Source organism: Mya arenaria, chromosome 10 (genome assembly GCF_026914265.1).
Source record: "Mya arenaria isolate MELC-2E11 chromosome 10, ASM2691426v1".
In the NCBI taxonomy this organism is placed as follows: Eukaryota; Metazoa; Mollusca; class Bivalvia; order Myida; family Myidae; genus Mya; species Mya arenaria.
Window position 1 is genome coordinate 25,527,943 of NC_069131.1, and position 15,479 is coordinate 25,543,421.

At 34.7% G+C, this 15,479-nt stretch overlaps 1 protein-coding gene and 2 long non-coding RNA genes across 3 annotated transcripts; 1 reads left to right on the top strand and 2 right to left on the bottom strand.

The window, feature by feature from the left end:
- Window positions 1-105: 105 nt before the first annotated feature.
- On the top strand, window positions 106-3,102 carry LOC128206435 (uncharacterized). The gene is made up of 4 exons (XR_008256470.1): window positions 106-227; window positions 1,738-1,845; window positions 2,467-2,629; window positions 2,894-3,102. It is a non-coding gene; the product is annotated as an uncharacterized LOC128206435 (long non-coding RNA).
- On the bottom strand, window positions 2,642-6,235 carry LOC128206434 (uncharacterized). Its single transcript, XR_008256469.1, has 3 exons — window positions 6,068-6,235; window positions 4,410-4,756; window positions 2,642-2,967 (listed from the first exon to the last, which is right to left on the bottom strand). It is a non-coding gene; the product is annotated as an uncharacterized LOC128206434 (long non-coding RNA).
- A 3,913-nt stretch (window positions 6,236-10,148) lies between these two features.
- LOC128206364 (keratin-associated protein 6-2-like) lies at window positions 10,149-11,843 on the bottom strand. Its single transcript, XM_052908759.1, has 3 exons — window positions 11,725-11,843; window positions 10,426-11,275; window positions 10,149-10,269 (listed from the first exon to the last, which is right to left on the bottom strand). The coding sequence occupies exon 2, from the start codon at window positions 11,267-11,269 to the stop codon at window positions 10,472-10,474; it is 798 nt and encodes a 265-aa protein (XP_052764719.1). The 5' UTR covers window positions 11,270-11,275; window positions 11,725-11,843; the 3' UTR covers window positions 10,149-10,269; window positions 10,426-10,471.
- Between the last annotated feature and the right edge of the window lie 3,636 nt (window positions 11,844-15,479).

Consider the following 15,479-nt stretch of genomic DNA (forward strand, 5'->3'; position numbering starts at 1 on the left):
AATTCAAAAAAAACATAACTTTGATTTGAATTCTTAACATAACACGTTTGAGGAAATGCAAAACATTTATTCTGGAAATTTAGAAAAATACCCGTGTCTTAATATTAAAAAACACTCCCTGCGGTTTAAAGTGAAGGTATATACACAGTGAACACACACTAGAAGGTATCGTTGTTGATACAATTGCTGCCCATGTTACAACACTTGTCTGGTAGAGTCGTCAAAAGGTGAGACTATTGTTTATTTACTTTCTATGCCGGTTTATACATTAGTATCCATAGTTTTTATTTTTCACACCAGAACTTTTTCATCCAACTTTCATCAACTCGCTAAAAAGGAAAAATAATTAATTCTGTGTTGTAAAAAATGGTTTGCATGATGATTTGATTACTAAAGGAATATATATATAATCTAACCTATATATACAAGTGGTCAAATATCTACTATCATGATGCAAAACGCAAGCTATCATACGGTCAGATTTAATCATAAATAGTAACAGTAAAAAAGATAGTTTGTTTCTTTTTTATCAAAATAATATTCCGTTGTTTCCTATGACATCCTAAGTTAATATTTACTGTACATGCAAATACTAACATATATATACTATTTATGTGTTTCTTACCATAAACGATAGGATATCAATTTTTGTCTTTGTTTGGCCTTGCTTTATATAGTAGTTTCCAATACCAATTTTTTTTTCTCATAGCCATTAGTATGTGTATTATAGTGAATACTACTATGGAAACTATATGGTCCAACCATATATTCAGAAGATTAAGAATTCGTTCAGAGGCACAGGAATAAGGCATACTAGAGAATTAACGTAAATAAAAATCATGAACAGACTACAATGTATCAGTATATCTCCTTTCAACTGAAGCATCCATAACATTTTTAGACACATGGGTTGTGTTACCGGATACAGCTGCTAAATACTCGGACTATGTCTAACACACATTGTCCTGGCGCAGAGCATTTCGTCGATTACTATTTACATCAATCTTGTTACTCCATTATCTTATATTAAAAATGAAAACAAAATGAAACATGTATTACCTCTTGGTTGTATTACTAACGATGTTACGATACGGAAAGTGTAGCTGCTCATGATGTGTTCAATTTTGCAACCAATAAGCGTTGAAAATAATAATCAATTATGAATTAATTCCAACAATTTGGTAAATAGTAAGTTATTTCGGAACAAAAGGTCATACGGAAGCTCCAAACATATTAGGTTAGATGCTAAACGTGCTCCTTGTTCGATAAATTCATATAGATAGGGGCAGAGCAGCACAAAAAGTATAACTGAGCTAAACATAACTGATCATTTATCTTGTCTTAAGCATAGACAGCTTAACGTCAAACTATACAAACCCCAAATTAACAAGCATAAAATAAACACAAACATAATTGTTAATGCTATTGTATTATATATTGCACATGTACGTGTACATTAAGTTATTTTTATTATAAATAAAACACTTATAGTTTAAATAATTATATTTCAAAGAATACTTAGAATAAAATTATAATATCAAGCGGGAGGAGTGAAGGTATCTTGCTTTTAGCTCGCGGGGAACCAAATGTGGATGGCATTAAACCAATTTACGTGGCGAAAAAACAAATGTGGATGGCACGTATGTTGACTGAAATTAGTAGTTATTGAAGTCTGACAAAAGGTTTCATAGATAAAAATGTAGATTATATTAAATACTCATCATTATTTCCCGTCAGGGACTTAGGTAATGGGGTCAATCTAAACACGCCGGAGGCAGTTTGGTTTCAAGTGGAAATCGGAAAGTCAAAGCAGGAATATCATGGAGTTGGCGGAGTTCTTCAAAGGTATGTTCTTGAGATGTAATGTTGTTACGACAATTACGTATGTGATTCTTAAATAGACCGCAGGAGATTTTAGGAAAATATATCGACAACAATCCGCAAAAGTATCGATAGCTTTCAAATAATCAGTGGTATGTCAAAAAGTAATTAAAATGCTAACTCAAGTCTCATTTAAGATGTGTTTTTGTCCTATATAATAATGATATATACAGTCGAACCTCGTTGGCTCGAACTCACAGAGACCGGCAAAATACCTCGAGCCTTGGAAAACTCGAGCCAAGCGGGATTGTTTACTTTCAGTATGAAGAAATCTGTCCTTTACATCTAGTTCGAGCCAACTAGAAATTCGACCCAAGCGAGTTCGAGCCAACGGGATTCGACTGTATATATTATATGAGTTTGATACTTAATATACAAACGAGATAAAATCGTAATTGCTATTTACAAAGATTATTGTAGAAATAATAATATGATTGTTCAATGAGTTTCATTTATGCAGTTATTGTCTCACAGTGTGGCTTATAGTTTGTGGTTATACATTTTTCCATGTTTCAATGTCAACAATCCCTGCCTGTATATCATAACATATTCGTAACACTTTGCGATATATTTCCATGCCATCAGGACTCTCAGGACCGATTCAACGTGACGCTTAAAAGTGATCCTTGTAAATTCGACTCCTATGATCAAGACGCAAATGGAAGGATTTCAAAGAAATAGATGTTGTCAATATTTCGAAATAGTTTTGCGGCTGCTATGTTGTTTGATGTTTTGGACGTAGGAACCGGTGAGGATTATTTTGAAGTACATTTATCTTAATTTGTGTCGGGTTAATTTCGCAAAGATACGATCGCTTTTACATTTAAGGTTTATTTTTAATATGCACCCTTCTAGTTCAAGCACAGTTTTGTATCATTAGGTGATGGTTTCACAAACATTTGCCAACCATACTCTGTATTATAGCAAATCATATCACTATTTTGTAGGCTTTCTTGTTTGTCTTGCTATTGCATTTATGGATTGTCATACTTCGGCGCTGTTTCTATTTCAGTTGATGGTACGATTACCAAGCAGGAGTTTGCTAATTTAGCTGCGGTTGTCATCAAGAACTGCGTCCGGAGCAGCCTGTAACAGAGAGGAATGGACGATATATTGGGACAATTGTCATTTAACATTATTATGTTTTAATTGAAATGTGTTTTTTTACAACGACAAAGATGTTTTGATGATCAATGTATGAAGCAAAGTTTAAAAAGCGTCTTCAGAATTCTTGTTACAGTGAACTCGTGTGTTAATGTCCGTTCTAATGAGATAATTCAATCATTTTTTATGCATTCATAGTCTGTGTTGTTTTCTAAGTTTGTGTTTCCCGTTTAAAGTCGTTTGGACCCTTATTTTTAAAATTAAAACAAGCCTTATACTAAATACATATTTGACTACTGGGCCTTACCTGTAGTTTTCATCGTACTATTATTTAGTTAAAGGCACTCCACCATGTATAATTGGGCATGAACATACGTAACTTGCTGAACGGACAATAATTTTCTTGTATTTAAACACATGACCTCATTTTCCCGAAAGCATAGTATACGCCTTTAATTATTGGAATGTAAGCTAAAATGTACGATTTTCTCTTCGAATAAGTCAGTCAATTGTTGTTTGATATTAATACGCTTATTTTTAAGACAAATTGAAAAATGTCCCCAACATGAAACTTGTCGGGGAGACGTTTTTAGTTGAGAGCTGTTTGTTTAGCAATCATCAATATCCAGTAATGATGTATGACCTAAAACAGAAATTAATGAAGTCATTATATACCTGTTTTTATACTATTTCAAGCGAATAAAAAGACCCTTAAATCCAATATTTACAAATATTGAAAACAATTCACATTAAAACATAAGTTATATTAAATATATGGGTATGTACACTATGGATTTGGCTAATTGTATGTTTTAATATGAAATCAGTCAACAGCATTTCGACATTGCTAATAACTGGAAATACGATTATGTGTGTTGTTTTTTTCCATTTGTCTTGTATAACACGATATAAAACAAAAGACGAGTACAAAAAAGATAGGCGGACAAGAGGTTAAAGTATCGAAAAGCTATTAATATCATTAAAAAATGTAGTGTTTTTTTTTTCGAATTAGAAATATGCGTCCAAGATGTAATGCATGGGCACGTATGTGCTAATTTATTTTGTGTGTTTTTTTAAACTGCAATCTCGATTTTCTTGAGCCTCACATTGAAAGAATAATTAAACAGAAATCATAACTGAACTTCTTTTACAAACCAATAAAACACTATCTTTTTTAAGATTTCGAAATACTTGAATATTCATGACGTATGTAATGCTTTGCGTCAGTTTTATTTTTGATTTTGCCATATAAGGTAAAATTAAAAATATATCATTTTGTAGTGTTTGAAAATTCATTCTAAGCAGGAAGAGTGTCTTCAACCATCCATTTGAGGCGAGAGACGCCTTACACTTAGATAAAATCGTTATTATATATTCGTCCAATATTGTGTTGCAATGCAACTTTACAATCAACTAAGACTTACTTTTTATAATGAGTTAAGTTTCGTATCCGCCATATTACGAATGTCCAATACATTCCATGACGGTATTCGCCAAAACACGAACAATCGCGATAAGTTCAGTGACGATATTTGCTATATCACGATTGGCGGCCATATATTCCTGTCATTTTAAAAATACCCTGCATACAATGACAGGGCGATATTCACCAGATCACGAATAAACGCCATACATTCCCAAGCGACATCCGTAATACTAGGTATGGCCGCCATACCATCACGGGCGATGTCCGTTGACAAAGAATGGCCACTAGGGACCGAAGTATGATTAAGCAGTTGCTATTGCCAGTAACCGGACAAGAAACCGACCGCTGAAAGGAGAAGAAGATTTAAGGCAAAAATGATAATAACAATTTTATTTAACGAACATTTATGCCGAACTGTTGAGAAATCATTCAGCATTTTAAATTTAAAAGCAGTTAATACATATGTTACTATATATAGTAACACATTTGTACAGGGATTTCGCGATTATTTGCATGACTCAGCGATTTCAATTTTCGCCTTAAAATGAATTTTGGCGACTGTGAAATAATGTCTTGACTAAATTATCAAAATTTATTGATCTGCTTGACCATATTTATTGTTAAAATCTTAAAGGGAGGCGAACGCAGTTTAGGAAGATATGCTAGTGTTTGATAACCAGTGTGGACCGTTAGGGTGGAGTTTTTCATTCTGCGTTGACATTCAAAAAACAAAACAAAGGGAGCGGCAAAATTGAATTTACTTGAAAAATAGCAACTGTTCATACATGTTGACATTATTAATACGAGTTATTGGTTTATCTAAGTACAAACAGTTGTTCTACTTGCTAGGTGTTCATGTTTATTAAATTGAATTCAGTTATTCAGACCATGAACCGAAAGATGTCAGTGATTCGTACAGAAAAATTCGGAAAGACGTTGTGGACTGTTCATAGTGATCAATTGAAATTGAAATGGGAACATAAAAGTGACAACAAAATGCTGTTTGCCTGTTTGGCTCACTCTCAAAAACGAAATAAAAGTAAATTTAATTTGAGAGTGAGTTAACTCATCGTTGTCAAGCGAGAGCAAAATAAGCACAATTAGATAGAAGGTAAACTTTAAAAAGCAAACTGTAGACTTACAAATAAGAAAAACATACATATGTATTAAAGAGGTTAATACACGGCGAAGCCGGGCCGTTGAGTAAAAATTGGCCCTCGTGCTCATAATGTCCCTCGACTACGTCTCGGGCCATTATGAGTCACTCGGGCCAATTATCACTCAACGGCCCGGCTACGCCGTGTACTAACCTCTAATTAAGCTACTGCCAAAGTCTTTGTTAGTTAGTGTGCCTCTCCCAAAGTGTTCATCAGCCATCGTGCCTCTTCCGAAGTCCTAATGAGCCAGTGTTCTTCTTCCGAAGTCTGTTTGTGTCCCTCTGCCAATGGTTTTATAAGCTTTTTATTATGCATCTCTAGAATTCGCTATGAGCCTAATCCTGTTCCAAAGACTTGATGATATAGTTTGCCTCTCCCAACGGCCAGATAAACGATTGTGTCTATGTCGAAGTTTCATTTCATTATGCTTTCAGGATGTTATTTAATCCGATGTTACAGATAACTATGTTCATATTAATAAAACACTTAATAAATTTACCTGCACATGTCTATTTTTTCTCCTATCCTAAATATCAGTAAGCAAACACAAAATATATCTTAACATATTGCTTAGCACTCATCAAAAACAATAGATAACAAAAACATTTCGTTTGTTTGTTTCAACAACTGTTAACGTACAGATTAGCGTTTATTCATCATATTTAACCGTTTTATCTATATTATCACGTTGTCAAACGCACAATGGTTTAACCAATGGCTGTATTAAATGCTGTAATTTGATGACGCACAATGGTTTAACCAATGGCTGTATTAAATGCTGTAATTTGATGCATTTATTTGTCGTGTCATAAAACGTTTATATTTACTTTTAACTATATTACCTTACGTCATATAATTGATCATCACTTGGTTTGATGTGTTTTAAAACATGCAGCGTTAATTCAATGATTGATAAAGTGTTAACTAGCTCCGTCAAATGGCTGTGCGTATTAGCAATACAATAATAAAGGTGTTTTCTTTCTGAATCAAATTAAACACGCAAGCAATCGAAAAAGCAATTAAATCTAAATAAGTCTTGTTTAACGCACAAAACAAAATATGGCCACAATACAGTGACATTTTTAATAGAGTACATTCACAAGAAACAAACCACAAACCTACTCATTAGAACAAATATAATAAGCAGAGCAGAACATAACGTACTGTTTATTAAGACCTCTGTATCATTGAATCGCCTTAACACAAGTCACATACGTATACATGTAAAAATATGTATTTCACGCGTATAAACGTACCCCAGCAGTTCTGTTCGCACCTAGAACACTAGACACAAACCATAATATTTATGATTCGTCTTTCTATAAATGAATTACCAAGGTTGTCATTGAACCCACATTGTTGCGGATACGTGGTCTTCTACTAAGACGTTTGACTGTCAACCCAGGGGTCGCAGATTCGACCCCCACCAATTTACTATTCACTGACACAAGTTAAAGAACTAAACAGCTCTTACAAGGAACATACATTCCATTATTGTTAATATTGTTTTATGTTTTAAAATTGAAGGTTGTTCTGTTTAATGGCCGATGTAACTACGCATGTAATTCAGCGAAAAAATATTGCAAAATGAGTACCATTTTTGTGTACAAAAATGTACTGGACAATGTAAATATTGACGAACGCGTTGCGCACTTAGCTTAATAGAATATAGTTAACATCATTATGTTTTTTCACATGTAAATAAGTTGCATATACACATTCATTCCGCATGCACAAAATGTAAAGTTATTTATATAAATTTATTCAGTAGTGGATACAGTTGAATAAGTACGCGGACGATCGATGATGTTATTCTTTTTAACTTGCCAACGAGTATTTTCAGTATTCCATCAATCATTTAGCTATGTTTTCAAAGGCTCAATGAATCATAGTTGCCTGATGCATGGTGAACTTATTTAATGTAATGTGTCTTATGAATGGGCTTCGTGCGAAGGTATAGAGGGGTCGTGGAAGATATGTTTATATTTTATAAAGAGGGACATTCATACAGTAAGAAAATTAAAGTTTGTTTGTGATCAATATATGAGGAAATATATGTCTTCAATTTGGAAAACATATTCTTCAAATCATTTGTGGTGGGTTTTTCATATTAATATTTCGACAGTATATTTCAAAGGGCTTTAAAGAAAAATACTCAAAATTCGTTTTACCCCCAACTGTACTTGGTGACATGTATTCATAATAGAGAAATATCCTGGGCCCCATTTTCATAGATCATAACTCTCTAGGCGTTACTCCATTTTTATAAAGATCGTAAGGTTTAACTCTCTAGGCGTTACTCCATTTTTATAAAGATCGTAAGGTTTAACTCTCTAGGCGTTACTCCATTTTTATAAAGATCGTAAGGCTTAACTCTCTAGGCGTTACTCCATTTTTATAAAGATCGTAAGGCTTAACTCTCTAGGCGTTACTCCATTTTTATAAAGATCGTTAGGCATAACTCTCTAGGCGTTACTCCATTTTTATAAAGATCGTAAGGCTTAACTCTCTAGGCGTTACTCCATTTTTAAAAAGATCGTAAGGCTTAACTCTCTAGGCGTTGCTCCATTTTTATAAAGATGGTAAGGCTTAACTCTCTAGGCGTTACTCCATTTTTATAAAGATCGTAAGGCTTAACTCTCTAGGCGTTACTCCGTTTTTATAAAGATCGTAAGGCTTAACTCTCTAGACGTTACTCCATTTTTATAAAGATCGTAAGGCTTAACTCTCTAGGCGTTACTCCATTTTTATAAAGATCGTAAGGCTTAACTCTCTAGGCGTTACTCCATTTTTATAAAGATCGTAAGGCTTAACTCTCTTGGCGTTACTCCATTTTTATAAAGATCGTAAGGCTAAACTCTCTAGGCGTTACTCCATTTTTATAAAGATCGTAAGGCTTAACTCTGTAGGCGTTACTCAGTTTTTATAAAGATGGTAAGGCTTAACTCTCTAGGCGTTACTCCGTTTTAATAAAGATCGTAAGGCTTAACTCTCTAGGCGTAACTCCATTTTTATAAAGATCGTAAGGCTTAACTCTCTAGGCGTTACTCCATTTTTATAAAGATCGTAAGGCTTAACTCTCTAGGCGTTACTCCATTTTTAAAAAGATCGTAAGGCTTAACTCTCTAGGCGTTGCTCCATTTTTATAAAGATGGTAAGGCTTAACTCTCTAGGCGTTACTCCATTTTTATAAAGATCGTAAGGCTTAACTCTCTAGGCGTTACTCCGTTTTTATAAAGATCGTAAGGCTTAACTCTCTAGACGTTACTCCATTTTTATAAAGATCGTAAGGCTTAACTCTCTAGGCGTTACTCCATTTTTATAAAGATCGTAAGGCTTAACTCTCTAGGCGTTACTCCATTTTTATAAAGATCGTAAGGCTTAACTCTCTTGGCGTTACTCCATTTTTATAAAGATCGTAAGGCTAAACTCTCTAGGCGTTACTCCATTTTTATAAAGATCGTAAGGCTTAACTCTGTAGGCGTTACTCAGTTTTTATAAAGATGGTAAGGCTTAACTCCCTAGGCGTTACTCAGTTTTAATAAAGATCGTAAGGCTTAACTCTCTAGGCGTAACTCCATTTTTATAAAGATCGTAAGGCTTAACTCTCTAGGCGTTACTCCATTTTTATAAAGATCGTAAGGCTTAACTCTCTAGGCGTAACTCCGTTTTTATAAAGATCGTAAGGCTTAACTCTCTAGGCGTAACTCCATTTTTATAAAGATCGTAAGGCTTAACTCTCTAGGCGTTACTCCATTTTTATAAAGATCGTAAGGCTTAACTCTCTAGGCGTAACTCCGTTTTTATAAAGATCGTAAGGCTTAACTCTCTAGGCGTTACTCCATTTTTATAAAGATCGTAAGGCTTAACTCTCTAGGCGTAACTCCATTTTTATAAAGATCGTAAGGCTTAACTCTCTAGGCGTTACTCCATTTTTATAAAGATCGTCAGGCTTAACTCTCTAGGCTTAACTCCATTTTTATAAAGATCGTAAGGCTTAACTCTCTAGGCGTAACTCCGTTTTTATAAAGATCGTAAGGCTAAACTCTCTAGGCGTAACTCCGTTTTTATAAAGATCGTAAGGCTTAACTCTCTAGGCGTTACTCCGTTTTTATAAAGATCGTAAGGCTTAACTCTCTAGGCGTAACTCCGTTTTTATAAAGATCGTAAGGCTTAACTCTCTAGGAGTAACTCCGTTTTGGGCGTAAGCTGCTTTTCAATAACAATACCGTAAGGACATTTACAGCATAGATTCTGTTCGTAACATTATGGTTGTACACGAGCACTCGTAAGACGGGGTCCTGATTTTTTATTAAACTTTGCCGAGTTAAACCATCAGGCAATTAGTAATTTTGCGTACTTTGACGTTGGTTGAAAATCCACCAATGAACACACATAGCTGACCTCTGCCATTGGTTAAGATATGCACATTAAGATATCTAAGCTCCAGAGTAGTTTAAATGATCTTAAAAGTAACATGTATGAGCTCTGTTATTGGTTGCAAAAGTAACAAACATTTATCATGTATTCAGTTGCAAATTATAAACTATGGTTTCAAATTTCGTTGTTGACAAAGTAAGCAATTTAACCCATTATTTATTTCCGATTTTATTTAGTTTATAAAAATGTAAAACAACAGAACAACAAAGAAACTTTCTCCAGCACAACTTTCATTGAAAGCCCCCGTAACGATGGTATCATCTGAAAAGAGATATAGACCATCATGCTACACTCGTTCAAACATCCTTCCATGTCTTTAGCAATGAATCAAAGAAATTCTACTATTAATTTTAATAATTGTATATAATAAGGATTTAAACAAAGGTGCATATATTGTTAGTCTATACAAATCAATACCGTTGAGTGTATCCCCTGAGCTACAATCGAAACGGCCAGTAGAGGATTAATAACCACCGCTAGCACGATGACTAGATCCGTATCCACTGCTTCCAATACCATGTCCGCTAGTGAGTCCGCTACCGTATCCGCTTCCGCCACCATATCCACTCGTGTATCCGCTTCCACCACCATATCCACTTCCATATCCGCTTCCGCTACCATATCCACTCGTGTATCCGCTGCCGTATCCGCTTCCGCCACCATATCCACTTCTTCCATATCCGCTTCCGCTACCATATCCACTCGTGTATCCGCTGCCGTATCCGCTTCCGCTCCCGTATCCACTACCAAGTCCGCCTATGCTACCATATCCGCTCCCGTGTCCGATTCCACCACCATATCCACTCGTGTATCCGCTCCCGTATCCACTTCCGCTCCCGTATCCACTACCATATCCGCCTATGCTACCATATCCACTCCCGTATCCGCCTCCGTGACGGCTTCCCCCACCATATCTTCTGCCGTATCCGCTTCCCCCACCATATCCACTAAGGTATCCACCGCCACTACCATATCCACTTCCGTATCCACTACCATGTCCGCCTATGCTACCATATCCACTCCCATATCCGCTTCCAGTACCATATCCGCTTCCATATCCCATGCCGGATAGGCTACCATATCCGCTCCCGTATCTGCTGCCGTATCCGATTCCACTACCGGATCCATGTCCGCCCCCGTGTCCCGTGTGGCCTCCGTGCCTTCTGTATCCGCCGCCTGAAAGACCGTACGTTGAATAACCCTGACCGTTCACGGCCACGATTGAAACAACCGCAAGGAGTAGAATATACAAGGCGCTCATTTTGATCTGAAAATGATTCAACATTTTTATTTCGTTTGAAAATAAACGCAGGGCAAAAGAATGAGGACACTTTCACTAATTATATATTACAAATAACACCGTAATCAAAAGGTTAAGACTATTGTCGACGATAAAAAATATAATTCGAACCCCATTTTTGCAAGTGCTTTGACACAAAAAGTGACGCATGATTGTGTGAATAAAACATTTTTCAATCAACGAACACTAACGAACATTAAGAAAACGTATGATTTGCCTTCTTCAAAGGAAGAGTAAAAAAAACAGCCACCAAGACTGTTCGCCAAATCTCCGATTTGTTTAAATTCGAGCATATTAAGGATGCTTCAATATAGATGGAAAAATATTAGTTAAGATTTCATTCCTCGAAATGTTTCATATTAGACTGTCATAAATCACACATATATTGCAATCCATTTATCACCGAATTAATTTACCTGCAACTGTTAAAATGTCCGTATATCTTAAAAGTATAGTACGAAAGCGTTTGCATCGTGCTGCGTTTCTTATTTATACAAATTTTAGAACATACTTTGCACTCTGTCATCGTTTAGAATAGTTCCGTCTCTCTTCCACCTTGAACAACGCTCAGTGATTCTTTTAACCAATGAAATTTGATGTTATAGACTCATTCCATCATTTAGAACGCAAGATCGTGTCCTATTACTTTTGTATTTTAGCAGATTAGTTAGTATTCAGAATAGAATTGATCACCTCGAATTTTATATTTCGTTTACAATGATTATTGTTATAATTGATAGGAATTAATTGTTAATTTCTGTTTTGAATCGGTAAACAAAACAGAGAATTAATCACGTTTGGTCTATTGTTGTGGTGCAAGACCACCAGAAATCATATAGAGATGACTGTTTACAAAAAAATCACATAAAGATTGTTCAATGAGTATGCCGTTTTTCATGAATTGGTTACCTAATTAGATTGTTCATTACGAAATGCATTAAATGTTTGCAGGTATTACACATAGATGACGATTATTGGATGATGAATTGCTATCGTAGGTAAAATAATGAAAAGAAAAAAACAATTGTCACTGTATCTATCATAGCTTTGTTGTTGTCTGCATCCTCGTGCGATGATGTCGTGAATCGTTCAACTCTGGCTTTCATGTTTTACTTGTTTGACTGAGAAACAAACAGAAGAACATTGGCGTTTGCTCTGTTGAAGTTTTGTTTAAGGTGTATAACACGCATTTTAATCATATTTGTAATATCTAATATAAATGGATAAAGGCTGGGCGTCGGTGTATTACATGTGTATGTGCGGGGGTCGGGGGGGGGGGGGTCGCTTGTTAATAAAATTAGAATTATAGCCGTTCATTATGTCACAGAATCAACTATTTAGTAAATGTATTTATTAATTCATAACTGTTTTCAAATATCACAACACTCAAATATGATGGAATTTATTTACAGCCTCAATCATTTTTACATGGCTTAGATTTGCTAAAGAGATGGTTCATAGTGGTATCTTTAACTTTCTTTGGACTTTTAATAACAGCCTTTTGGTATTTTTATATACCAACACACTAAAAAATTAACATTTCTTTTTAACTAGCTGTAGATACGTATTACACAAGAATATTTTTCTGTGAGGTGGAGAAATACTGTTTTAATGACATCAATATAAAAACGAATGAATGAAACATATTGAAGATAAATGTTAAGACATGATGCTTTTAACATAATTATAAAAATCATATAAAATTATATTAAAAAACAATAGGCAACAGTTATCTAAGGGAAGGAGGAATGATTTTTAACCTTTGGACAAGTATTGTAATATTTGAAGTTGTTTAAAAATGTTTTCAAAAGGCTTTTTTGTGTCCATTTAAGGAATGAATTGCGGGGTTGATGTCATTATCGGTGTATGAACGCTGTTGGGCTGGTCAAAGTGTGTGGAGTCCGATAATCAAGTGCTGAGAGCTTAGTTATGTAAGGACGCCATATTTAACTATATACATTTTTATAAGGAATTCTTCCTCAAAAACCAGAAGGCAAGTACTCTTCGAAGTAGTGCCATTATATCCACGGCTTATATGAGATTCCAGCAATTCATTGAGTCTATCTGCCCAACTAGCTGCAGGAAACATTTTAATTTTACGAATTTTCTTTAAAATAACACACCATTAAATTCAGGATGAGCAGTACTGTCAGTAATTAACGATTTAGGACTACTATTGTACTTGCATGTAATATAATAATGACCATTTACAAAGTTTGAGAAAGTTTTCCTTAATTGATGATATTCCGTTATAAGTTTTTCCGTCGAAAGTTTACTGCGAGAGCTGATTTGTTATCTGTGCATATTCTAGTGAATCTTATCAACTGTGTAAAAAAACACACCATATGATGGTGAACTAGGAACATCTCCATCTGAAGAAGTATAATTAGTTATTTTAAAATTGAAATGATCATAATTATCATAAAGATTGAAATTCTATTTATTTTTTAAACTCCAAGATTAAACCATAATAATTGATTACAAAGAAGCATTTTGGTAAGTCACCACTCATGCTTAGAATCTATCCCTACTAAGAGACCTTATTCCTTTCTCTAGAGGCGGTATGGAATTCCGGACAAGACCATTCTTTGACCAGCATATCTTCATATCCTTGAAAATTCCTCTAGAGCTTAAGCAACTAGGCTGACTTTATTAACAATACATTTGTGTTTTACGGGGGGGGGGGGGGGGGGTGTATTTAAGTGCCTGGATGGAAAAAGGCATTAACTTGACTGCACCTAATTTCTTTTATCCTGTTTGCCTTGAGCAATGTTAAGCACTAAATGAATGAATGACTGATTCATGTATTTTCAATTAAGACAAGGACAATCAATGGGTTATAAACAAGTTTTTAGCCGATAATATTAAGCAAAAATAAATGTGCACTACATCAATCAACATTCTTCATCATGTATGTAGTAAGTTTTGTTAAACTGATTGTAAAATTGCATTTAACGAAACGCTCGCATATAACCTTTAAAGAGCAAAAAATATGTGTGTATAGATTCACAACACAGACCAATAATAGACATCAGATAAAAAGATATTATCTCAAAGCCGCGCCCACAAAAGGCAAGAAACAAACTCATTTGTGAATAAAACAGGATAATTTATTTGTTTTAAGGAACCAAATTACGTCACATAATGCTACAGTGTTGATAATTTTCCATAAATGTGTTTGTGAAAAAAATAAAATTTTCGTACACCAATCCTTCCTTCCCTTAAAACTGTGCCAACAAAGGTATATATCATAATTGGATAATAGATATATGAACAATTATAACCACAAAATATAATTATTAGAGCTTTTATATCCAACGTTCGTAAGTCGTTTTAAAGAGAAACGTAAGTCGTTGTCACGAGATACAAAGTCGTTTGAACGAGATACGAAAAGCAAGACGTACCGGGTATGCAAACTTCGTATATACACACGAACCTTCGGTTAATACATCTCAAATAGTATATTTATCAGCCAGCTACTTATTCTAATTTAATATTTATCTATTTTTCCTATTTTGAGCTGGCCACATTGCTACGTGACCTTTCCATTTTCTCCGGCACTTTGTTTTAGTCAGAACACTTTAATGAAGGGAATTGTCCAAAATAGGCAGATACAGTATTTCTTCAAACCAAGCCTATAATTGTCAATGTTAACAAGCATGAGGAAAATGATACATCATTTAACATACTATCAAATAATATACGCATCAATCATGTCGCTCTCTCAGCTGAGATTCCCCGTTATACAATGTTGTTCTGTATTGTAGCGTAACACTACTGAACTCTCCGAAATTTATAGAACTCTTTAAGTTATTAACCAAAAATGGTTTCAATGTTCATTCTTTATTTTAAAACGTTCTTTCTAAATATAATTATACAGTTGTAAATACACTGTAACGTTCTAATCTCATCCCAAAACCTAACTCAAGTCCATAAAGGACCCCGGCCCTCTCTGCTTCCAATAGAAAATGATCCAACTTAAATACTATGAATATGAGGCAAATGTGACAGCTTTATCACACCATGACCTTATCCTTCCTGATTTCTGATACAGTCCGTAAATGACAGTCGATTTTGTTTACTAACACAGCTTCTCGGGTCATTTACTGTAATCGGTTAATACACACACATATCGAAACTAAAATAAATGTGAATACCGGGAATGGTATGA